Below are 27,118 nucleotides of genomic sequence, written 5' to 3'. Positions count from 1 at the left end.
CACATCAGAGCTGTGCTTCAGACATATCGGAGAACAGAGCCCCCCCCCCCCCCCTCTGTGGAGTCTCCACTGAGCATTGGCCCAGAGAGTTCTCAGTGTTCAGCTCTCACACTCTGACAGTCAGGTCACTAAAATGAAGCAAGTAAAGCAAACACAACACGAGACCGACAGCTACGTTTACTCAGAGCTACGTTGTGTAAGGGTTCACCCAATTTCATACTAAAAAGACAGTAACTCAGAATACAAGATACTCATAAGAAACGGCTGAAGCCTCAGTCACTTCAGATAGACTTTTGTTTCAAGATAGACTTGAAAAACAGTGAACCTGTCCTTTAGTTTTAATTGTTTTTATGGGACTCACCAAACGTTATTTGCAGCATTATGCATTGGGCAATTCTGAAGTCACTTTTTTTAAAAACTCTTCATACAGTCTACATTACCAACATGTTTCATGGCAGAACAGTTAACCAAAGTTATTTGCAGCATTATGCAAAACATAAAAATGAATTTGAAGTATTTTAATTTGTGTTTTGAGTAAATGATTTGGTGTTTGTCTGTCCAGGACTTTCTGTAAAATCCTTTCAGTCTCCCTGCTCATTACACAGCGTTACATGAGTGAACTGACTTTTATCTGAGCATGAAAAAGAAGGAATTTTATATCTTATTTTTGAACGCTATTATCACACAGAAAGTTAATACACCTTTATGTCCACAGTGTAGGTTGAACAGGTTTGTGCAGGTGTGTTAGTACATGTGCTGTTCCCCTTCCTGCAGGTTTGAATGCTTTGCAGCGGGATTAGCAGCACTGTAACCTTCCAACATGTCACTTTGGTCGATGCAGGCCGGTGCTGGGGTCACAGCCAGACTACACATTCACAGGTTTCACCTTCCTGCAAACATCGATCGGTCTCTTCTTCATCTTCCTCCTGCTCGTCTTTCCTGTCCTCATGATTTCATGATCACTGAACCAATATTTATTTGTTCTTATTATTTATTTTTTAAGTAATGTTTAGCTGTGCACTGCGTGACACCATGTTGTGTTTTACACACCATTAGCGTCATATTATGGTTTGTTGTTGTATGGTATTTGTGTCATGTTGTACATGTACATGGCTTCAGCATGGGTTAAGTGCCCAAGACAAATTTCCCACCTTGTAGGACAAAAAGGTTTATCTTGACCTTGATGTATCCACCTCGCTCTTCCTAGTCTCCGTTGCCAGACCTTCCTCCACAGCACTGCGAAGGAAGGTCTGGCTAGTCCACACGGCATTCCTGGATGGGAGAAAAACGTGCTCTGGTTTATTGGCATTGCTTTAAACTAATCACAATCATCTTGGGCGGGGCTAAGTGCCGGACGAAGCAACGGTGCCTCTGCAAAAATGTGATCTGAGCAGCAGTTTGAAATTTTCGCCGGAATTACTGGTGGAAATTTCCGGCCGCACCAGAGCAATCCCGGAAATGGAACGTCATGGATATAGACTACATAAAGCCTAAGCTAAGCTACCACAAGGCTAAGCACCCCAAGCCCTGTCACAGGCTATAGGCCACAGGCTACAGGCCACAGGCCACAGGCCACAGGTTACAGGCCACAGGCCACAGGCCACAGGCCACAGGTTACAGGCCACAGGCCACAGGCTAGAGGCCACAGGTCACAGGCTACAGGCTACAGCCTACAGGCTACAGAGCAGAGGTGGCATTATTGTAATAACACTACCAATTGCTAAGTTCCACTAAGTTTCCCAGTAAGCTATTACAGTGAGCCAGCATGCACAATAACGGGACCTCCTCTTAGTGGAATGCAGCTATCAGCTATTAAAGGAGAACTCCGGGCAATTTTTACGTTAATCTTGATCGCTATACGTATGTGAGTACTGTCGATAGTGAATCGTTACAGAAGGCTGGCCGTAGTCTTGCGCTGAAGTCCCGCGGGAATTCAGTTGTAGCAGGAAAAGGTAAACAGTAGTGAGCAGATCGGAGCGTAGTGTGTGAAGAGTGAAGAGCGGAGGTGTTCACAAGGGAAGAAGCTTGGAGTAACATAGCTAACTATGGAGCTAAAGCTAGCCTTCAGTAACGCTGTCACTTTACAAGGATCAGACATAATTTGGCCTGTTTCCATGTAGTTACATAGTCACTGATATGATCATAATCACTACAGTGCTCAATTACCTATTTTTAAGGGGGGAATAAACTTCTAAATTTCGCCGCGAAAGCATGAACTGTCCTCTGGAGGACATCCACCGGACCAGCGGGCGCTAGTTGGATTGTTGTCGGCCCCAGCAGGCGGGGAAGGCGGGGAGGAATTAGAAGGATGCTGGTCGGGCCTGCTAGCCCGGCTAACGCAACTAACATACAGTTCGCCACTGTCGAGACTCCTATATTCACCAACGCCAGATGGATCGCACACAAAATGGATATATATGCTACAAATACACAGGGAACTGCTGCTTGATGATTATTACCGAAGCCTGGCTGAACTCACTCACTCATCCCAGATGGCAGCTAGCAGCTAACAGGGTAGGTGAATTTAAACAATGTCTGAGTTGAAAATGCATCTTGTTGTCATGTAAGGGCCCTATTCATGTTGCACAGACATTTTAATTGCATTTTGTGTCTGCTCCATGATGCTACCACCGATTCGGCTCGTTTTTTTTTACTATCGACAGTACTCACATACTTATAGCGATCAAGATTAATGTAAAAATTGCCCAGAGTTCTCCTTTAATGCTATTAATACATTATGTTTGCAGTTCATTTCTGTAGTTTATCTTGGTGTTACGTAAAAGGGATCAAAAAATAATTTTGTACATGCCAGTGGGTTAAAGGTGCTGTAGGTAAGATTGCGAAGATCTAGGAAACATTTGAACATCAACAACTTCTCAGTCCCTCCCCCCTTTCTGCTAAAGCCCAAACGGTCTCCTAAGACCCTCCCCCCACAAGGGAGAATGAATGCGTGTGCATGAGCAGGGATTGACATGCAGTTAGACACCACCCCCCTGGCCCTGATTGGTGCCTCTGAACAGGGAGCTGTGGATTTTTTCAAATCTCTCTCCAGGCTGTAGGTGGTAAGATTTTTTTTGCTTAATGTAGTTCTACTGGAACATAGGGTCAGTTTCAGCAAATATGACAGAAACTTAGTTTTATAAGTCTTAACTACTGCACCTTTAACTTGTGAAAAAAGAGGTAATTAAATGAAACAGCAATATGATAGTGGCACAGCCAGAGTTCAGGCCAGCATGAGCACTAACACACTCTGTTCATTCATCTTTTTTCTGTCATCAGGCTTCCTCCTATATGATATCATAGAGTTGGATAAGTACTGAACATATAGGGAACATGTTTGTATTGTGTAGTTATTTTCAGTCACAGAGAGTGTGAGTGTATTGTGCACAACAGGGAGGAAAGAAGTGAAACAAAACCTCAGCCAGAATGCGAAAGCAGTTTGTGGATCGATGTGTTGCTCAGTTGTCCCTCCAGCTGCAATATGTTTCCATTTAGGAAATGGGCCCAGGATTGATTCATATTCTTCATTGCAGTGCCTCTGCAGACATAAAAAAGTATATTTACAAAGTCCTTCATTTGCAAATATAACTCAGTAACACCTCAACAACCTCCTCTCTGTTCCTAACACAAGATGTTTGCCGATTGTGTGCAGTCTGTGAAACACAGTGACATACACTCACACACACACTGACACACACTAACACACACTCACACACTGACACATACTGACACACACTGACACACACACTGAGGCTCAGTGGGGAGAACACCACTCTCATTTGTATGGAAGAACGTATCCAAATGCTGATCAAACAGGCCACTCAGCAGCTTCAGAGACCTTTCAGGTCACAGTGTGTCACAAGATTGACAGACAATATCCCATGATAAGCATCTTTGTCACATTCACATTGAAGGAATGATCAGAACAGGAATGTTGAAATATACATATTTTACAAGTTACAATGTATGAATGCTCTGTTATTGGCAGGCTAATTATGTTGTTTTCTTCTGTTGATCAATTAATTGAGTATGTGAGCTCAATACTGACTGAGAGCCGAGGTATACTTGATCCAAAGTATGGAAGACCTGCCCTACTTTATAGTGGACTCTATAGGTGGAAATCCCTAAATATATATTTTTAATGAATCCAATGATGTACAACCAATAGAGACACAGTGAATGTGGGGCTTCTAGGGCCCTGTTGGTAATTCAGCCTGGTGCAACAGTATGTGAACACATACAAGAAATGTGACATAGACATACAGCTAAAAAATGGACAACAAAGCTAAACAAGGTGCACACAAACATTTAACTATGTACAGACAAATATATGTAAAAAACAAAGTGCGTGTGTGTATGTTTGTGTGTGTGTGTGTGTGTGTGTGTGTGTGTGTGTTTGTGTGGGTGTGGGTGTGGGTGTGTCATTTGAAGATTTCTCAATAAATAATAGTATAGTATAATAAATATTCTATATCCTGAGGATGACTGACTGGCACTCCAGTGTCCACTTTATAGACAGTGCTTATAATGTCTTTGACAGAATGACATGCTGAGCACATTCATTCTTCTTTTTTATCTGATTTGATTTTCTAGTGCTACCCTTGGGGCAGCTTTTACATTTTTAGCCCCGATGCTAATGAAGCTCAAAGAGAAGCACTCAGTATCCCTGAGATGGACAGGGAGTGCAGATATGAACGCCTGCAGAAACATGATGAAGTGCTTGCTATCATTTCAAAAATGAAAAAGTTGAAACATTTGGTGTCTCATTAATCACTATTCTAAGCTGCAGTAGTAGTTGTAATATGTGTGGTTTTGTTGCTTTTTGAGCCACATGAGTCATAACTAACTGATGGTGCAGCAGTGTGTGATGTGTGTTCCTCTCTGTCTGTCTGTCACAACAAATTGCATCAGCCATCATCAGTTCTCAGAGAGGAAACAATCATCTGGCCTTAGTGTGACATTTCTGAAAGACAGACTTCAATTCTAGGACATTGCTGTGTGTGTGTGTGTGTGTGTGTGTGTGTGTGTGTGTGTGTGTGTGTGTGTGTGTGTGTGAAATAATCAGTACTTTATGCTGGTGTATAGAGCCAGCATATTTCCACATGTAAATGGGTGAATTAAGGGTTTATTTCAACCAGACCAGAGTGGTGATTGTTGGAACAGTGGAAAGATGAACCAAGAGTGGCTGGAAATTGATGTTGCGCAATTGTCCATTAACGTCACATCGCAGCTTGTTTAATACTGGATCAATTTTAAAGATTGTTGTTCCCATCAGTCACTTAGACACAATAACATGGGGAAATAGGGTCCAGGTTGAAAAATACCGAAGTTAACCTTTAAAAGAATTATATTAGAATCCTATATTTGATTGAAGGCAGTTTCTCTCCTCTCCTCTCCTCTCCTCTGTCTGGTGTGTTTCTCCCAATAGCCTCTAGATATCACTGCTCCTCTGTGACTGGCTGGGAGGCTGGAGTCTCACTCACACACACACACACACACACACACACACACACACACACACACACACATACACACACGCAAACACATACATCACACACACACACACACACACACACACACACACACACACACACACACACACACACACACACCACGCTTAATGAGTTTGCTAAGAAATTTGGCCTGGATATTCAAGGGCAGTAGATAATTGATGCTCTGCCAGAGTGAGCACTGAATTCATCCAGCGCTGTAACTACACACTCACACTGTCATTGAACTAGTTCTGTCACTTGTTTCATATTTGTCTGTCTGTTATTGTTGAAGACAGTGAACACGCTCATAGCAGTAAAATATGTGTGTGTGTGTGTGTGTGTGTGTGTGTGTGTGTGTGTGTCTTTGAAATATCTCATGAACCGTTCATCCAATCTACTTCACACTTGGTTTCCTGGGTACCCAATGAACTTGGGAATTTGGAATTTGGAGCAGTTTGGACTGCGTTGGATATTAAACTGTGAATAAAACTAAAAGGTCACGAAAAAAAGGTTGAGGAAAGAAACGCTGCCATAACACTGGCTCTCCCGTGTCTACCCTTCACAATAAAGGCCCATCTTAAATTAACTCGGATCATTTCACTTAGAGGAAACTCCATTAAAAACATGTTCTACCCTTCACAATAAAAGCCCAGCTTAAATTCACTCGGATCATTTCGCTTAGAGGAAACTCAATAAAAAACATGTTCTACCCTTCACAATAAAGGCCCAGTTTAAATTCACTCAGCATTTTGCTAAGAGGAAACTCAATAAAAAACATGTTCTACCCTTCACAATAAAGGCCCAGCTTAAATTCACTCAGCATTTTGCTAAGAGGAAACTCAATAAAAAACATGTTCTACCCTTCACAATAAAAGCCCAGCTTAAATTCACTCGGATCATTTCGCTTAGAGGAAACTCAATAAAAAACATGTTCTACCCTTCACAATAAAAGCCCAGCTTAAATTCACTCGGATCATTTCGCTTAGAGGAAACTCAATAAAAAACATGTTCTACCCTTCACAATAAAAGCCCAGCTTAAATTCACTCGGATCATTTCGCTTAGAGGAAACTCAATCAAAAGGCATTTTAACCGTCAAGCCACTAAGCCTGTTTGGAAATGAACACCTCTGCTGAAGTGTTAGATAGGCTATATGACGAGACGAGACAACAGCGGCGTCATTAAACGCTGACTGTGGTGATATCAACATGCAATGTCGTTGACAAAAAAGACAACACTAAAATGTAGTTAAAGAAAAACTCTCTTTATTTACATTGCCTTCCACCTTTTTCTCTGCCCCCCTCTGTCTCTCTCTCTCTGCGTGCACACACACACACTCAAAGTCCGGAGCTGAATCCGTCTCTGTTAGTCCGTCTCTGTAAAGGATTTCCACTCTTGTCTGTTTCGGGCCAGTGTCTTTATAGAGCCCCAGCTGTGATGTAGGGTCTTCAGCTCTCCCTCCACTGTCCTGCGCCAGGTATCCTTGGGTCGGCCTCTTTAACGTTTGCCATCTGGTGTCCAGCGAAGGGCAGTTTGCGTGATGTTTTCTTGCTCTCTACGTATTACATGTCCAATCCATTTCCATCGCCTTCTCATAATGATGGTAGCCATGTTGTCATGTTTACACTGGCTGAGTAGAAGTTGATTGGAGATGGTGTTGGGCCAGAATATTCTCTTTATTTTACGTAGGCTTTTGGTGTGGAAGGTCGACAGTTTGTGGAGCTCACTTTCAGTTGTTCGCCAGCACTCAGAGCCGTATAGCAGGGTAGACAGGACACAGCTCTGGTACAGTCTCAGCTTGGTGTTGGTGCTGTAATGGGCAGACTTCCAGACGTTGTTTAGTCTCTGTAAGGTGTTTCGGGCCTTGCTGAGTTGACTTGTGATGTCGTTGCCTGCTCCTCCATCATGGCTGACAATGCTGCCTAGGTAAGTGAAATGGTTGGTCATGGGTAGGTTTGTGTCTTCTATTTGTATTTGTGGGGGGTTTGGGATGTTTAGCATCATCAGCTCTGTCTTCATCTGGTTGATCTTAAGACCTATTTGCTGTGCAAAGTTGTTAAGACGACTGGTTTTCTGTTGCATATGCTGATGTGTGTGCGAGACCAAAACCACGTCGTCAGCGAAGTCCAGATCTTCCAGTTGAGAGAACAGAGTCCATCTGATGCCCCTTGGTTGGTCTTCAGTGGTTCTCCTCATCACCCAGTCTATTACCACGTTAAACAGCACTGCAGACAGCACGCAGCCTTGCCTCATTCCCGTCTTGACCGCAAAATTGATGTGGCTGCTTCCAACTTGGCATGCAAAGTTGTTGTAGAAGCTCTTGATGAGAAGAACCATTTCGTTTGGGATCCCATAAGCTCGTAGTGTTCGCCAAAGACTGTCTCTGTGGATGCTGTCGAAGGCCTTTCGAAGTCCATAAAGTTAGGGTATATCTGCCTTTGCCACTCTGTGCACTGTTCAGTGATGTTGCGTAGTGTGAATATTTGGTCAATACACCCTCTACCTTTCCGGAACCTGCTTGTTCCTTTCTAAGCTGGTCATCAATTGCACCTGATATTCCCTGTAAAATGATTTTGGCAAGGATTTTACTAGGGATAGACAAAAGGGTGATGCCGCGCCAGTTGTTGCAATTGCTCAGGGCACCTTTCTTTGGTATCTTCACAATGATGCCTTTTGTCCAGTCATCAGGTATCTTCCTCTTCACCCATATGGCTGTGAACAGTGGCTTCAGCACTTTAGCTGCCAGCCCTAGGTCTGCCTTGAACAGCTCAGCATTTAGGCTGTCTTTTTTGATGGCAGAAATGATTTCTTCTTTCTCTGTGGTTCTATGTTAATATCAAGGTCAGTGTCAGCTTCTTGTATGTCACCTTCTACTGTAGGTGGTGATCTATTGAGGATTTCAGTGAAGTGTTCTGCCCATCGGTTTTCTATTTCTGTTTTGGATGAAAGAAGTCGTCCCTGTTTATTTGTAATTGGGGCATCAATGTTTCGAGGATACTTTCCACAGATCTTATTGGTGATCCTGTACACAATCCCTTGCTCACCTCGTCTGGCTGCATTTTCTGCTTGTTTCACAAGATCTTCCATGTAGGCCCTCTTGTCTGTTCTTACTTTCTTCTTTATAATTCGGTCTACTTCCCTGTACTCCGATTTGTACTTCTCTTGCAACCTTTCAGACTTTGCTTCAAGTACCTTTTTTTAAGGTCTCTCTGGTTTTCAATGGATTGCCAGGTGTCAGTTGTTATCCATTCCTTCTTTTTATGTTTTGTTGTTCTCAGACAAGCTTTGCTGGTTTCTGAATATGTTTTCTTGGTTTGTTTCCACTTGTTATTGATTTCAACCTGTCATGTAAATGTGGTAGTACAACGTTTTACTCTGAAGTAGGAGTACACAGTAAGTCAGTAGTAGGCTATACAGTGTGGTTGCTAAGTGCTTTGGGGTTCTTCTGTAAGTCATTTTGGGGTACAATGGTTCTGGAGAAAGCTTCAAGCAGCACTACCACAGGCCAAGCAATCGGCCCGTTCCAAACTGGCACATTTTGAACGGCACTGTACTAGTGATATAAATATCTGAAGTTTCAGCAGCAGGTTGATGTAAAAAGGAATCAAGCAAAGGGAAGAACTGCATGTGGTTTAATGTTCAAATGAAATGACAGGAATACAAGGGCCCAGTATCAGAGTAAAGAGAGGAGGGAAGGTAATGTGACGATGATGGAGCGATGACTATGGTTTTGGGCTTTCAGTGTGTGACTAGTAGATATACAATATATTGCTTGTGGGGTTTTTTTGCATTTTATGACTTCCAACACCTTGATCCAGCAAAATATCTCAACTACAACGATAGCAATTATTGGACAGATTGACATAGATTTCCACAGAGGATGATTTATTTTGGTGACCCCTTGAACCTTTCTCCAGCACCACACTCAAGTCAGCCAACACTTCCATATAGACAAGGTCCTTGGAAGATAAATCTTATGGATTTCAGTGAACCCCTGACCTTTCCAAGAAAACAGCTGGGGTTAGGGTTAACCCCCCCCATCAGGGTCACCAACATCAACACGGACACTGATCCCTCACTACATGGAGGTGGATGAATGTATTGTTATTTTATTTTCAAAGCAACCATGGCCTACTATTCATATGCGACTTAACTCCACCTAGCTTGATGTAGTTAATGATTGTCGGTGAGTTGCCTGATGTAATGTGTTGGAGCCATTATGTAACTTTGTGTATTGTTTTGTTTATTTGGCACGTTAGTGACGTGCATGCATATGCAGTTTTGTGTTTGATCACTGGGTGGCGCATTGTCACAGGAAAAGCATACAGGTAATCAACAGCCACAGGTATATGTGTGTGTCAAAGGAGAAAGCAAACAGCTTTTTACCATGTCAGTGGTATTGTTTGATAAATGTTCATCGGAAAGCAGAATAAAACTTACCTGAAATGAAGTGGACAAAACTGAAATATACCTATGCTACGATGAGCATGCACTGTCATTAAATAAATGGGTCACCACACTCAAAGATAAATAATGCAGTGAACATTGGTTTATTGGCAGCCCAGAACACGTGTCTGAACAAGTTCTCCCTTTCTTGCACTGCATTGGCCTAATCTAGGTCTGGTCAAAATACTCTACATAATGTTTTGAGTTTGTTTATTTATGGCATTCTTTGCAGCTCAGCTAATAATATAATGAATACTGATAATATGTTTGTCTAATAAATATATGGACATTTTCTCAATTAAATGAATTGCTGATTTAACCCTATCAGTCCCAGTGGAGCGTTGATGTACCATCAACTGTTTGAGTGAGGCTTGCAAATGACCCACAGGTCTATCTCTGTCAGTCCACTAATCATCATCCCTAAAAGCAAAATGAACTATCATGCTTGCTTGCAGTGGTGGAATGTAACTAAGAACATGTACTTGAGGTTATTTTGTCATAGACAACCCAGGGTTGCACAATGAAATGTAAGTTGTAGCCCCTTCACGTTATTCACACATATAGAACATACAGATCCTTATATACATATATACCGAGAGAGAGACTCTGGTTTAGTGGGGATGAAGGTAGTGCCAAAGGTAGTGGCAAATACTGGACTGAAGTACAAATTCAAGGTACTTGTACTTTACTTGAGTATTTCCCCTTGAAGCTATACTTTCTACTTGTACTCCACTACATCGCAGAGGGAAATATTGTACTTTTTACTCTACATTAGTCCGACAGCTTTAGGTACTTTTCAGATGACAGTTTTTTCTCCCCTTTCTGTCCAGTGAAAACCATGTATCTCCAGATGTGTTAATGTTGAATGTTTGTGATAAACTGAAGGGTGAAGTGTTCCTTTATGTGTTGAGAAAATTCTCCTCCTTCTGAAGCTAAATAAAGTCTTTAAATAACCTTCTGGATCAGCTGGGAAATGCATCGTCACAAAGCTGAAAACAGGGCTGTTTTTCTGACACCAGGAAAAGTTTTAAAACTTCTTAGAGATACGTGGTTCTCACAGGACAGTGACGCTACAAACATATGGTGATCTGATAGAATATGCTGTTATATCGTTGTAGATGAAACTAGCCACCAGTATATAAAGGAGTAAAAATGAGCACAAACAACATAACATTTACAGCAGTAAAATGCCACAGACACATTAATTCAGCAGGAATATGAATCCAGAAACATCAGAGAGAGGAGGAAAACACTGACAGGAACATTTTTACAGCAACATACAGACTCTAGCTGATAATAACAGATGTCTACTGTCTGTAATGATCATATTAGACTATTTAACTTCAGAATTCTAATAAAATGAGAAATATGCAATACATCCATATTTGAAGCTATCAGAGACTCTGAGAGGCTGATAAATGGAAGTACAAACAGTTTTTGGTCTGAAACGTAAGCACGTTAATTCTATAGTTCTTTTACATTTGTAGTCTGTAGTGACTCTGAAACAATATGACCACTAAGAGATTTTCTACACAGGCTGCAAGCTGGAGTTTTATTGTCAGTGTTTAGCCGGAGAAGAAGAAGAAATGACAAAGTCAAGGTGTTAGAGTAGGACACTATGTAGGCCTACACTGTTTTTTTGTCTTTTCTCCCACTATACTCTTATGAATGTCATAAATAGGTCCCAGCTAAAACATATAAATTGATTAAACAAGTTGATACATAATCAAATATATAAAAAACGAAACATAAGGAAATCTTATGTCAATGAATCCCAAAATGAAAGAGAAATCCCACGAATTGCATTATCTGATTGTCACTTGAAGACAGTTTACAGTTACAGCTGAACATGTCCAAATATGGGTGAAAAGTCCTTCAGTTCAAACCATAGACTGTATAAAAATATGGCTCTGTGACCATACAGTCATTGGTTCTGACCGCAGGTTCTGGCGTGTGATTGGTGGCAAGAAAAAACACACGAGACATGTGGGCATGTCGGAGACTTTAACAGAAAAAAGCCATAAGCGTGTAGCCGATGTAGTGTGCTACAGTAAATGACATTTACAGTTTAGTCGATATTCCCGACCGCCGACACACTGTGGCGGTGTTTGCCACATGTTTACACGACCGTTGGCTGAGTGTTGCCACTTCCAGCAGATAGAAAACAATGTTTCCAATGAAGGAAACAGGAAACGTGTGTTTCCATGATTGTTGTGTTGTCGTAGTGTGTGAGCCGACGGGACCTCCCTCTTTCCGCCTGCTGGCTCCAGTAGGCTGGCCGCCTGGAGGAACCCAGCCTGGCTGCGAGGAGGGCGGAGCACTGTGGCTGTCACTAAGATATGTTTCACTTCAAAAAACTAGCCCAAGCTACGCTAACGACCGTCTGAATCCACACGGCTCTGGGTTTAACCGCGACGCCACAGCTGCTGTCCAGCCGAGCCGAGGAGAAGCAGGATGCCGGCGGTGAAAGGCGGAGGAAGACTGGCCTCTTATCCGAGCAAGAGCGAAAATATCGGAGTAAGTGGCGCTGTACTGAATTTGACATGCGTGAAGTTACATTTGGTAACATTTAGTAACTTGGCCATTACACGTTTTGTCCCATGGTTTACTATCAAAGTTAAGTGTGTGCGTAGCCTATGTGTGGTTTACAACCTGCCGACTTGGTTCAGGCTGTGAGGTGCGTGTTGGCCAGCCAATAGTCAGCTGGTCAGTACACCTGTTGTGTTTCAGGACAGCCAATAGAAAGGCTGCAACAGATTATGTACTCTGCTGGTGTTTCCAGGTGTTAATCAGCCTGTAACCTGAGAAAACTGCGACAACTTTCGCCTAAAGCCAGTGCTGGGAGTTGATGTGACACCCTGCGGTGATGCTAATCCTGTCCAGATTGACAGCTGTGGTTTGATGGGGAAGCTCCCTGGAGATTAGGAGGTCACTGGATGTAATCAGTAGACCAGTAGGGAAACGTGAATGACGATGGCTGTTCTGTCATGCTGCCTGTGATAAAAGGCACCCCAACCTGTTCAGTGAATTGTGAAGGGAAACAAGACGTCGTAAACCTACACAGCACAGGACACAGAATACATATTTTCTCTGTTGCATTGGCTTCAGAAGAAGCCAATAGTTGCACTGTGTATTGTGAAAATGTTTTTTTTTTTTTAATGATAAGGGCTATTGAACATTTAGTAGGCACATAATTGTACCTAATGTTGCTGTGACTGTTGAGTTGTGAGAGGTGATAACCACACACACAGTAACAACAGCCCCCTGAGGCTCCTTCTGGGCTGGTTGGGCCCAGAGAGGCTGCTCAGATTAATGGTCATCCTTACTAGGTCATCCTTAATGGGAAAGCCGTGTGTGTGTGTGTGTGTGTGTGTGTGATCACACTATGGCAGACAGGAGAGTCTTCTTCAAGCCTTTCAACCACGGTACTCTAACATTTTGGCTTGGATTCAGCCTGCTTTTCATTATTAATACATGCAGTATGTCTCCTTCATTCAAACTTAATACACTAAAGTAAAATAATCCTGAAGACAAGTGTGCTTCCTTGTACAGGAAAAAAAGCAGTTGTAAATTGGTCATTTCTTAAAATGTTAATTCTTTACTTTTGAAATTACTGCTGAAGTTAAAGCAAAGTAGTTGGAATTCTGAAAGGGTTTGATGTGTCATTTGAAGAGTAAGTAGAGTTGAAAGCAGACAAACTCTCAGTAAGAAGAAAGAGAGTAAGAGATGGAAGTAGAAGAACTGTCCTTTGGCGTGTAGGCGCTGGAAGCTGAAGTGTGTACACTTTAAAGCAGCCATATTATGCTCATTTTCAGGTTCATACTTGTATTTTAAGGTTGTACCAGAATAGGTTTACATGGTTTAATTTTCAAAAAACACCATATTTGTGTTGTACTGCAGTGCTCTCTCTCACTGCTGCAGATCCTCTTTTCAGCTGGTCTCTGTTTTAGCTACAGAGTGAGACCTCTTTTCTTCTTCTTCTTCTTCTTCTTCTGTACTATCTTTGATTGCACTCGCACATGCTCAGTAGCTCAGATGTAGATCATGTCAGCTAGCTAGCTCCATAGACAGTAAAAGAAAGGCTGTTTCTACAACTTCGGTCAGTTACAAGGCAGGATTAGCTGGGAGACTTCTAAATGAGGGCGCACATGTAAGTAGTTCTTTTGTAGATTATGGTGAACTTGTGTGTGTTGTAGCAGTGCTTTGCTATTGAGAACGAGGTAGCATGCTAGCGTTAGCATGCTAGCGTTAGCATGCTAACGCTAACGCTACGAGCTAATGGTTGCGGTTAGCCTGCTCGTTTCGGCTTGTGACGTCACAAGCCGTGCCGATTTTGAACAGCTCACCCAGAGACTGAAGGCAGGACACATTCAGAAACTGTATCTCACTCTGAACAGCATGGGTGGATTTTTATCAAAGTTTGTATGTGTGTGGAAGCACCAGAGACACAACATAACACCCCAAATCCCAGAAAAAGTGATTTTTTCATAATATGGGCACTTTAAACAGTGAAGTGTCAGACCTAAAAGTAGATGAACTAGCAGTTGAAGAGAGAAAAAATGAAAGCATTTGCAAGTGTTAGTGAAAAAATCACTATCAGCTGAAGTGGGAGCTTGTGTCGGAGATGAGCCTCCAGGAACCCAGGCAGCTTGCTGTAGATTTCATCTGTTGATCTTAGCAAGTAAAGGAAAAGTCCAGTTTTTACTCTTTTTGAATGACTGATGGGTGAGTGAGTCTGGATCAATGAGATGCTTCTCATGTAATTAAAAGGAACTTAACAGTGATGCATACTGAACACAATCCACTTTATCCATCCCGTTCCTGAGCCATGTCTAATCCAGTCATTACACTGTTTTATTCACACAGACAGACAGCTAAATGAAGCACAGCACCTTCATGTATTATAGAACATGGAATCAGGCCACAGCTGAGTCCTCTCCTTTCTTACAGAGAGAGAAGTGTATCATCTCTACTGTACTATTGCTCACTGGAAGCCATGATCACCTTCCCAGAAATCAATGGAGCTCAAGTATCCTGAGTGTCATCAGCTTTCTATCAATACTCCCATGATTCAGTGGGCTCTGTTCACCAGCTTCTTCTAGCAGCAGTGAGCCCAGTTCAGCCTGAGTGACGTATCCACACCAACACAGCTGCTGGCAGTGAACAGGGAGAGCATTCACACACTGGCACATATCGGATAGAAACAGCTGGCACAGCCAAACACTGACGCACTATATCCATGGAAACAGGAGAGCTGTTGCACAGAATAATCTGTATGTCTCTCGGAGACAGTTGGAGCTTCATGCTAACACTAACAGGGGACACGTCATGTCAGCTGCATTACCATTATTTTCATTGTCAAATAAACTGTTGATTGTTTATTGGATTTAAAGGGGCATGTCAGTGATATTACACAAGAAGAAGAACTTACTTATCATGTGGAGTATTCTACCACTCAGCCTGTGAAGACAGTTAATGTCTTTCTAACGTCTTCTGTGTTATACCCAAACACAATATATATACAGTATATATGATATATATATTTATTATAAATATATGTATGTATGTGTATGTGTATGATATATGGAGGATAATTTCTCTATTTCCCACTGCTATCGAGGGCTTTAAAGACACTCGTACATTTACCGGGCAGAGAGGGTCTAACATAAAAAGCTATCAAATTACATTAAATAGATTCCAGTATCCATAATAATATCCATAGTTTTTGTAGCTTGACCCACACCATGGATTAAAAGTCAGGATATCCCTGCTTTCTGTTTTGGACATTTTAATTTCAAATATCCAAGTTGATTAATTGTCAGAAAATAGTAGACATGCCATCACAATTTCCCCCAGTCCAAGGTAAGGTCTTCAGATAGCCTGTTTTGTCCAAGCTACAGTCCAAAACTCCTGAAAAATCCAATTCAAAGCAGCACATCCTCACATTCATAGGCTGGATCCAGTCATTGTGACAGATTATTATTCTGCAATCTAAAAGACAAGTGCACAGTTTCTGTTAATAGTCTGGACAGAGAAGACATCTGACATTGTGTGGGTGATTTCGTCACTGCCTGTTGTTCTCACTCAGGTTATCTCCTGCACGGTTGGTTTTTGCTAGTGAAATCAGGACAGTCAACATTACAAGTGTGCAAACAGGATCAGACAAGTGTGCTCTGCTGAGCCTCACCTCGCTCCTCCCACTCTCAGTTTACACTTGCAGTGCTTGTTGCCCTCATCCACCATTTCACAAATGTAAGGCAAATGAACTAAGCCAACAGATATTGACTATGTTGATATGTTTTGGTCATTCATGTCAGCCTTCATTGACACTAGTTCTTTGCGGTTTGCCTGGTGTGCCAGCACCTTAAAGGGGTGATAGAATGCAAAACCGATTTTACCTTGTCATAGTTGAATAACGACAGTGGGTAAATAGGACATATATAGAAGCTCAAAATCCCATTGATACCCCTATCCTCTGCAAATCTCACATTTTGAAACTGCCGCTGAAAACGGGCGAATCTCAACAAAGCTGGATGCTGACGTCAGGATCCCAAAACCATCAATCAAATAGTCTTTGTCATGCCCCAACATTTGCATAGGCTACACCACTGACCTGAGGTCAGCTTAGTCTTCTGAATCTAGCTAGGTCATGCAGATCTCCAGAGGTCCACTATTTAATTACTAAATTCACTTCTGAGACTTTTTTATGCGAGAAATCAACTATGTAGAGGTCAAATATGGGCTGTTTAACAAAAATTGATGGCTAATTGCAAATTTTGTCCGACTGTGTGTGGCAGTTCAGCAGGAGCTCAGCAGGCTACGTGACAATGGCCGGCTCTGCCTCGCCGCCCGGCGTGTCCTACTTCATAGACTCGCTAGGATTTAACCGAGAAGTAGCAGCTAACGAAATCCCTAATGTTCACAAAAATGCATTAAATTGAAATCGGACACCATAGTTAGCTTTATAAGACCTTGGGTCATATGTTATATAAGTGATGTGACGAAATGCAAACTAAATATACTCTAGTTATTCCGGCAGCTGGCAGCCAGCCAGCCAGCTCCGCGGAGCCCTGAGCCCTGGTAGTCCGGTAACCAAGAAACGGTGACTTTCACTGGGTATGGAGGTTGCCGTTTTCTCGTCAGACTGTGTGGAGCTCCTAAAGTCCGACACGTCTTACCAAATTTGCAATTAGCCATCAATTTTCGTAAAACGGCCCATATTTGAGCTTTATATAGTTGATTTCTCGCATAAAAACGTATCAGAACTGAATTTAATAACGAAATAGTAGACAAACAACATATAACTTTGCAGCGTCTGAAATATGAGACCTGCTGTCTCGTCTCCAATGTGTTTCTATGGGGTTCGCTCAAACCAATCAGCGCGCAGCTCATCTAAATATTCATGAGCATACCATATTTGGAAGAAAAGCTCTTGTTCCAAATAGAGCCATATTCACAGGGTAGTTAAGGGCCTAATAAAATAGCATTCGGGCCCAACCAATGTTACATACCCTATTAGGAGACCTTAAGGAACAGTGTGAAATATCCTATATAATCATTCTATCACCCCTTTAACACCAAGCTACCCAGTGTGGCCCAGATGAGAAACTTTGACCATATTCTCTGAATTTCCAAGATAACTGATTGAGGATATGTACTTCAACACACTACTTGAAGTTTCAAGATATTCCAGATATTCCCTGACCACTGACTGTGCCAGATGGGCTTGGACAGCTGCTGGGAGTGGCTGACTGATAAGATTCCTGTGTGTCTTTATATCTGTATGTGTATGTGTATGTCTGTGTTTAGCGTTTATTGGTACTGCCCTGTGGCTGGGGAATGGGTTCAGAGGCCAAGGGCGTGGTGCACTGCTGAAACCCAAGCTGAGACCAGGGAAGACTACATTTGGTGCAGCGCTGGTCTCTTGCTGGTCTCTGCATGTGGGCAGGACTTAAAACAGCATCCAAAGGCTGGTGTCATAAAATGTAGAAAATGAGCACACAATGCACACATGAAGTAGATTCAGGGTGCGGAGGGCAAGATGTATCTCATGATGCATTGACGAATCAGAGGCCATGGGCACGTTCAATCTCAAACGGTTTGCACCGTATTGCTACGGTTTCTGTGTTGAACGACATGTTTCATCTGAACGGTGTGCAACGGGCTTTGAGATATGTTTTCTCTCGTTTGGTTGGTGTGTCTCTCGTTTATTGGCTGTGTCACAGGTGATACCCAATCAGCAGAGACGTGTCTGTAAACCCGTTGTAGTAAAAAGCCAGAGCACACAACAGGGTGTTCAACACACCCCCGTTTCAGTTTCAAAAAACGTGTTGCTACGTTTTGTCGGGGCTCAACGTGGTGTGTAAAAGTGCTAATCTCAGCCACAGTGTGTAGATAATCCTTTGCTAAACAAAGTTAAAGATGAATTTGACTGATAGCATTATTTTTTTTTTTTTTTATAGTTGTCCCGTTAATATTGTTGTTGTGAATTCTTTTAGCCACTACTGTATAGTCATGTAGATCTGATATGCTGACAGCCCGAGACTCAACTATAAAACACAGTGTGATAAATGGAGAGCAGCATGATGCAGTGCAGCAGGCCTCGTGTCGGTTGGCTGCTCCGATGCTCTCAGCTCCGCTGCTGAATGTTTGTGGCTGAACTACTTTTGGACCAGACGCTGGTGCAAACTCCTCTATTGCGGTCCACTGTGACTCTGACATCAGCAAGTCAGGAGAGACTCAGTGGTGCACTGGGATTTTATAATGAACCATAGTGACCAGTACGCAAAGTTTTTATTTGTTTGACTGTATGAAAATCCCATAAAGCTTTCATGGTAGCAATGCTTGCATGTTGTTAGCCTCCTAAGAGTTGCAGTTGACTGAATGTTTTGGCATGCTTGGCCTCAGTACGATGAGCCAGCAGTATCTCTGCCCAGTGGGACTGATATGCTCCTCTCATGCAACTTAATGACATGCCACTTAGCATAGCCTACCTCAGATCTTCTGCTTCACTGCCAGTCATGAATTCCAACACACAAACTCACACACGCATGCCCTCACGCATGCACGCACTCACACACAGACAAATGCTCATACCCTTGATGCCCTGTACTCCAGTGTTAGGGACTCTGAGTGTTGGCCCATTAATGCTGTGGATAACAACAACGCTTCCTTTCTTCGGCATTCCAACCCCCGCCCTCACCCACTCAGATCAGTTCACATACTTAAAATATCCTGTCTGCAGCAACATCCATCCCCCCGCTCCCCCTGTTAGGACTCTCTGGACTGGTTTCTAGTAGCTGCTATTGGCGCCACAACAAGTAGGCTGTCTGAGACAAGAATACCGAGTAGTCGTACAAGTATGCAATATCAGGGAATTATGTATACATATATTCTTCAGAAAGGACTGATGGACATTGGGCAATTTTACAAATCAACACATTTTACAATCTTACAAAACTTATGTAAAAGAACCAAATGTAAGCTTCTTCTCTGTCGGTTGTCTACGAAGGTCCTGAGAGGCAAGTGTGAAAAAAAATTCTGATCTACATTGTTTTTTTCTCCTATCTTTATTTGTTTTCATCTGTGGAACAGGTGGAAAAAAGAGTTCTGCCAGGTGAAAAACAAAAAAAACTTTGGCAGGTGAATATAGATTTTTTTGGTCAGGATAATTGTATTGTGTTTTTGTAATACTCATTTCGGCCATGAGAGGCTGAAGTGCACCACTACCCCATTTTCTAAATAGGACTAAAATCATTCATGTTTTATTCCATATGAGAGCTAACGCTAACAGCAGATTATCGCTGATTAAAATACACTCCTAGCCAAAAGAAAGACATGACAGTAATGTATAGCCACAACAATATATGTACCGTGTGTTTAGAGTGCATGGAGAAATTGAGTCTCACCTGGGGTCCGTTTCAGAAAGCAGGTTTAGTGAAAACTCTGAGTTTGTTAACCCTGAGATGAGGGAAACTCTGGATTTTCCGTTTCAGAAAGAGAGGTAACTTCACCACTCACCATCACCAGTTACTATGGTAACTTAACCTCAGAGTCAGTTACTATGGTACCTTAACCTCAGTCAGTTACTATGGTAACTGAGCCTGTGAACCTAACCTGGTCGGGAGCAGGTTTTCTTCAATGAACCTTGAGTTTCTCTCAGTCTCCTCCCTCTGACACAGCGCTCTCTCATTTCCTCATTCATTCATTCATTCATTCAGTCTGGATCAGGCGCATTTTAGTGCAGTTTGTTATCTGCATGAATAAAAAAAAAAAAAGAGGGTTGGTTTATTAACCATGTTAGGCAGACTATAAAACGTTTTTTTCTCAAAACATGGCATTTCCTTTTGTCGACGATCCCGTTGATGAAGAAGCTGTATTACTTCTCAGGGAGTTAAACATATGTCGGGAGATGATATTGAAGCTCCGACGCATTTTCATTTCCAGATAACTACCTATTTAAGCGGTATGGTTTTTCTTCCCAGTCTATCAGTTATGTAGCCTACATAACCTTATCCGTCCTCATATCACTAACGTCACCCATCGTGGACATGCTCTACATCCCAGCAGATTATTTGTGTCATATTACGTTTTTTTACGTTGTGACTCACTCTGAAATGTTTTTTAAATGTTTTTGCAGCGTTCCCTGGACACAAACCAGTAAGAGCCATTAGAAAAGAGTGCCACCGGATTGCAGGTGAATGATGTAAACCCTTTGAAATAAAAGATTATGAATTATAATTCTGTTAATGAAGGTGCTGCAGCCTCAGAATGGGAGCAGTAGGCCTAGTACTTTTTCGCCCGCAGTATTGCACCTAAATTAAATAGATTATAGGTTCAATACCATTTCACCAGTAATATTATACTTATGATTAAATATGATATTAATACACTATATTGGAACTTAGCAATTTTCCCCCCACGCAAATTCTCTCTCTTTTGCAGCAGCCACTGTGTTGCTTTTTTAACGAAATATACAGTGGGGAGAACAAGTATTTGATCCACTGCTGATTTTGCAGGTTTTCCCACTTACAAAGCATGTAGAGGTCTGTAGTTTTTATCAGAGGTACTCTTCAACTGTGAGAGACGGAATCTAAAACAAAAATCCAGAAAAATCACATTGTATGATTTTTAAGTAATTAATTTGCATTTTATTGCATGACATAAGTATTTTATACATCAGAAAAGCAGAACTTAATATTTGGTACAGAAACCTTTGTTTGCAATTGCAGAGATCATACGTTTCCTGTAGTTCTTGACCAGGTTTGCACACACTGCAGCAGGGATTTTGGCCCACTCCTCCATACAGACCTTCTCCAGATCATTCAGGTTTCGGGGCTGTTGCTGGGCAATACGGACTTTCAGCTCCCTCCAAAGATTTTCTATTGGGTTCAGGTCTGGAGACTGGCTAGGCCACTCCTTAGTTGCCCTGGCTGTGTGTTTTGGGTCGTTGTCATGCTGGAAGACCCAGCCACGACCCATCTTCAATGCTCTTACTGAGGGAAGGAGGTTGTTGGCCAAGATCTCGCGATACATGTTCCCATCCATCCTCCCCTCAATACGGTGCAGTCGTCCTGTCCCCTTTGCAGAAAAGCATCCCCAAAGAATGATGTTTCCACCTCCATGCTTCACGGTTGAGATGGTGTTCTTGGGGTTGGACTCATCCTTCTTCCTCCAAACACAGCGAGTGGAGTTTAGACCAAAAAGCTCTATTTTTGTCTCATCAGACCACATGACCTTCTCCCATTCCTTCTCTGGATCATCCAGATGGTCATTGGCAAACTTCAGAAGGGCCTGGACATGCGCTGGCTTGAGCAGGGGGACCTTGCGTGCGCTGCAGGATTTCAATCCATGACGGCGTAGTGTGTTACTAATGGTTTTCTTTGAGACTGTGGTCCCAGCTCTCTTCAGGTCATTGACCAGGTCCTGCCGTGTAGTTCTGGGCTGATCCCTCACCTTCCGCATGATCATTGATGCCCCACGAGGTGAGATCTTGCATGGCCCCCCAGACCGAGGGAGATTGACCGTCATCTTGAACTTCTTCCATTTTCTAATTGCACCAACAGTTGTTGCCTTCTCACCAAGCTGCTTGCCTATTGTCCTGTAGCCCATCCCAGCCTTTATCCCTGATGTCCTTACACAGCTCTCTGGTCTTGGCCATTGTGGAGAGGTTGGAGTCTGTTTGATTGAGTGTGTGGACAGGTGTCTTTTATACAGGTAACCAGTTCAAACAGGTGCAGTTAATACAGGTAATGAGTGGAGAACAGGAGGGCTTCTTAAAGAAAAACTAACCATTCTTATTAGTTGGTAGGTGATCAAATACTTATGTCATGCAATAAAATGCAAATTAATTATTTAAAAATCATACAATGTGATTTTCTGGATTTTTGTTTTAGATTCCGTCTCTCACAGTTGAAGAGTACCTATGATAAAAACTACAGACCTCTACATGCTTTGTAAGTGGGAAAACCTGCAAAATCAGCAGTGGATCAAATACTTGTTCTCCCCACTGTATGTTATGGGCGGTGGTTATGGAAGACTTGTGTCATGCTGTCAATAGTGTTGTTGTCATTACTTAGAATTCCTCATGGGGGAGACAGAAACTACATACTATAGCTTTAAGCAATAAAAAGTGTTGCTTTTTCTAAAATGGAGACCTCTTTTGTATAGGGGTTATTTACTATAAAGCAGAAGTATTTATTATCCGATTAATTGATTATTTATTTATTTATTTTTTATATATATACACATACATATATATCTATAGCCCTACTACTGTATAAAGAAACAAGAAGATTACAACACAAGTCTACTCATGGCTGAGGGCACAAAACTCCTCCTAAAGAGTGTTTGTTTGCAGATTGGTTGTCTGTATCTGCAGCCAGAAGAGAGGAGGGTGATGCACGGGTTGAGCGGGTGGCCAATACTTTATGGTTTATGGCTAAATACCTGCAAAACATTCCCATCAGCCTCAGCTGTACTTTGTGTATAATGCAAATGAGCATACAGACACATTATACTAATATGGTAAACATGGAAAACATGGCATGAATGTGCCAGCATTGTCATGATGATGTTAGCATTTAGCTCAAACGACTGGTGTGTACAGCATGGTGGCAGACTCTTAGTTGAGTTGTAACTTGATCTGTGTGTATTCAGTTGTTTAGGGAGGTTTGTGTCTGTTTCTGAGGTCAAGTTGTATCTTTTCTAACTGAAGTCTGGCTCAAGGAGAAGAGATCTGAGATAAGGTTTTCTGGGAAACTGGTCTACACTAAAAGTCAAATCCCTCCCAAGGAAACGCACCCGTGCATTAATATCACCTTTGGCAAATACTATTCGAACTAGATGCAGACAGTATGGCTGCTCCTATGGCTGCTGATTTAGTGTGGATATTTGAATGTGCATTTGCCTGTGAGTCATGCAGGGTACAGGTCAGGATTGTGTGTGTGTGTGTGTGTGTGTGTGTGTGTGTGTGTATCACAGATTGTTGTTTCCTGTCCATGAACATGACTAAGAAGACGTTATCTGTGGAATTACAGGAAGAGGGAGTGATGGTTTACTGGCTGCTTCCCCTGTGTTTCCACGCCACCACACCCTGAGTCCTGAGGCCCAGACCAGACCACAGTACTCCCCACTGCTGCCTCAGGCCCGCATTTATCAAACGTTCATAGCATTAGATATGATCTCTGGGATAGAGCCTGTCATCATTATCAGTGGTGGGATATCGTCACACAAGCTGTCAGCGCTTACAAACAACTATCTGCCTCCAAAACATTTCCTGCTCTGATGGGAAACATTTGGCATTACAGAAGGTTGTTGTCATGTTCCATGAAAAAAAATGATTTGTTCTGGGCACAATTAAGGTTTGGAAACTAGTATTCACTGCCTATTTTACAGCATTATCATAATTGAAGGCTGTATATAACTTAATATAACCGTACAAATCCAGTAGTTCTGTGTGAAATTAGACATTGAGCACCCCCATATTGCCAAAATGGTATGATCCTCGTTTCATAATAACACCCGCGAAGATTCGACTGTGAGATTGGTGGTCGAAATCAGGCTCCGCATATCGATGCATCGAATCTTCGACTATTCGGGGTCACCCCTAACCCAAATCATTAAAATGAATCGAGTTTGCCAGGCCTACTGCGCTGCACTCGTTCTTCTTCTGATTATGACAAGAGTGCCCAGGCGTCAGTGGGAATTCAACGTCATTTCAGGACAATAGTGTCAAAACGAAAAAAACAATATGAATCGATTTTTGGAATTCTATGAATCGATTTTGAATCTGTAGAGCTTGAATCTCAATTTGAATTTCAATCAATGTTTTTGCACACCCCTAATACAGTATATAAGCTGCTCAAACTCTCCAAGAGCTGCGTGTCCTTCTGGGGAATGGTGTAGTCACTGTGGCTGCGTCCACTCTGTACTGCATGGACAAGCCTCCTTTAATACAGTAGGCATCACCACACCTGCATACATTACCGTGTGGGTGTGTGTGTGTGTGTGGGTGTGGGTGTGTGTAATGTTAATACGGGACAGCTGACTCATGTTGTTTTCCAGCTCATCCAGTTTAGAATTCAGCAATGCAATCAGCACCATAACACAGTACACAGACTGTAGTTGAAGGGAAGGCAGCCTACAGTAGTGCAGAAACATTGGAACAAAAACAGCAGTTGTAGCGTCTTGTGTACTTTTTATAGAGTTATCTCTGCACCACATAATGGTTCATTATCAGTTGAAGTGATTCTGGAGTCGTGTTTAGGTACAAAGCTTTGAAAAGCCTTGACATGGTACACCGTGCTCTTTCAGCAGCCATGTTTACAGGTCAGCAGCTCTTCAATTTACGGAGTTGAAAGCGGCGTAGAAATCAAAGTCTCGTCCTTGTCGGGACAGGATGTTAATCTGAGAAATGAAACACTGTAATTACTGAGAAATAACAGGAAAGACGCTTTACAGAGTCTTTGAATGCACCGTGTGTGTCTGTGTCTGTCTGTCTGTCTGTCTGTGTTTTTGTGTTGATCAATTAATTGAGTATGTGAGCCCAATACTGACTGAGAGCCGAGGTATACTTGATCCAAAGTATGGAAGACCTGCCCTACTTTATAGTGGACTTTATAGGTGGAAATCCCTAAATATATATTTTTAATGAATCCAATGATGTACAACCAATAGAGACACAGTGAATGTGGGGCTTCTAGGGCCCTGTTGGTAATTCAGCCTGGTGCAACAGTATGTGAACACATACAAGAAATGTGACATAGACATACAGCTAAAAAATGGACCACAAAGCTAAACAAGGTGCACACAAACATTTAACTATGTACAGACAAATATATGTAAAAAAGTGCTTGTGTGTGAGAGATATCAGTGAAGTCTCTCAGACAGCCCTTCCATGAACATAAAGATGATGGAAGAAACAGAACCATGTCAGATGCTTTTTGAACAGAACCCTCTGGCACAACATGAAGTCATCTAAAACATAATTTAGGAAGCAGAGAGAGGTCAGGCCAGTGTGTGAGGGGAGGAAGACAGAGGAAGCTGCTCTGAGGTCAGACACAGAACAATGGACAGACTCACTTCTGCTTCTAGAAACCAGAGAGGGAAGAAAGAGCTGTATAGTTAAGTCAGTTTTATTTATATTGCTCAATACCACACATTTGACTCCAGGGACTTTACAGTCTGACTGTGCACAGCATACAACGCCCCCTGTCCTTAAGGCGCTGACACACAGAGCCGATTATCGGCCGTTGGACAGTCTGGCGAGGTCGGTGACTCGAGTCTGTTCGGTGTGTTCTGTGGCGTTGTCCGCTGGAGGAGCCGTCGGCCTTCATTTGGGCCGACCTGACATGCTCAGTTGGAGACAGGGCAGTCGGGACTCACCTGGAAATGACGAGCGGATGAGTCTCTCAAAATCTGAAGAAAATCTTTTAAACTGACCTTTGTTGATCTGAAATGAAGACAGATTCAGCAACTGCACGGCCTATTTCTCTCTTAAAATGTTTTCAGAAAAACGTTTCAGTGAACTATTTTAGTACAATATGAGATCGTATTCTGAACGAGCCGCCATGACAGTCTGGCTGTGAATTTCCAGAGAAAAAAGAACCACGTGACGCGTTCGTCCAATCAGCTGCCGGTTTTCATTTTCTGGGAAATAATACAGAGAAGCGCCGCCTGCTGCTATGGAGACGTATTACGTTTCGCGCACGCGCAGAGCGTACGCTCAAGTCGGCGTCTCAATGTGTTTTGAGGCATTTTTTTGGACCTCGGGGACCCGACTGATCAGTCCCACTGGCTTTTCTGCCGACGGTCGGCCGTCTGGTTGGTGTGTAACCTCTTGACTTGATTCAGATCAGGAAAACCTACCCCCAAAAACTTTTAACAGGGAAAAATGGAAGAAACCAACTGAGGAGGATCCCTCTCCCAGGACAGGAGGTAGATGGTGTGTGTACAGAGCATAGTAAAATGACAGTATGGACACTCAGTATCAAGAACTGCCATCCAAGTGAGTAACAAGGTCTGGGGCCACAAGGGGCCTCAAATGAGTTGAATTTAATATTACGATTGGGGTTAAATCAAAAATATATATTGTATATTTCTTGGAGACCTTGAATGGAGTCCTGTATGGGGCTCCAGTAGGGGACTCCATAGTTCTGCTGGGGGACTTCACATGGAGACACATGGAGAGGCGTGATTGGGAGGAACGGCCTCCCTGATCTAAACCAGAGTGGTTGTTTGTTGTTGGACTTCTGTGCTAGTCATGGATTGTCTATAACAAACACCATGTTCGAACATAGGGATGCTCATAAGTGTACTTGGTACCAGAGCACCCTAGGCCAAAGGTCAATGATCGATTTTATAATCGTTTCATCTGATCTGAGGCCGTATGTTTTGGACACTCGGGTGAAGAGAGGGGCAGAGCTGTCAACTGATCACCATCTGGTGGTGAGTTGGGTCAGAGGGTGGGGGAAGACTCTGGACAGACCTGGTAAGCCCAAACGGGTAGTGCGGGTAAATTGGGAACGTCTGGAGGAGGCCCCTGTCCGACAGACTTTCAACTCACACCTCCGGCAGAGCTTTTCGTGCATCCCTGTGGAGGCTGGGGGCATTGAACCCGAGTGGACAATGTTCAAAGTTTCCATTGCTGAAGCTGCGGCGGGGAGCTGTGGTCTTAGGGTCT

At 42.6% G+C, this 27,118-nt stretch overlaps 1 protein-coding gene across 2 annotated transcripts in view; it reads left to right on the top strand.

The window, feature by feature from the left end:
* Window positions 1-12,143: 12,143 nt before the first annotated feature.
* The window catches only part of LOC116050419 (tight junction protein ZO-2), an 88,816-nt gene continuing 73,841 nt past the window's right edge, over window positions 12,144-27,118 (top strand). The window contains exon 1 of one of the 2 annotated variants that reach the window (XM_031300455.2): window positions 12,144-12,453. In XM_031300455.2, coding sequence (XP_031156315.1) covers window positions 12,391-12,453 — 63 coding nt within the window. In that variant the 5' untranslated portion in view covers window positions 12,144-12,390. The remainder of the gene's footprint in view (window positions 12,454-27,118) is intronic. The other variant, XM_031300456.2, reaches the window with a different exon arrangement.

Source organism: Sander lucioperca, chromosome 2, assembly GCF_008315115.2.
Source record: "Sander lucioperca isolate FBNREF2018 chromosome 2, SLUC_FBN_1.2, whole genome shotgun sequence".
Lineage (NCBI taxonomy): Eukaryota > Metazoa > Chordata > Actinopteri > Perciformes > Percidae > Sander > Sander lucioperca.
This window is presented reverse-complemented; position numbering and strand designations above follow the sequence as displayed.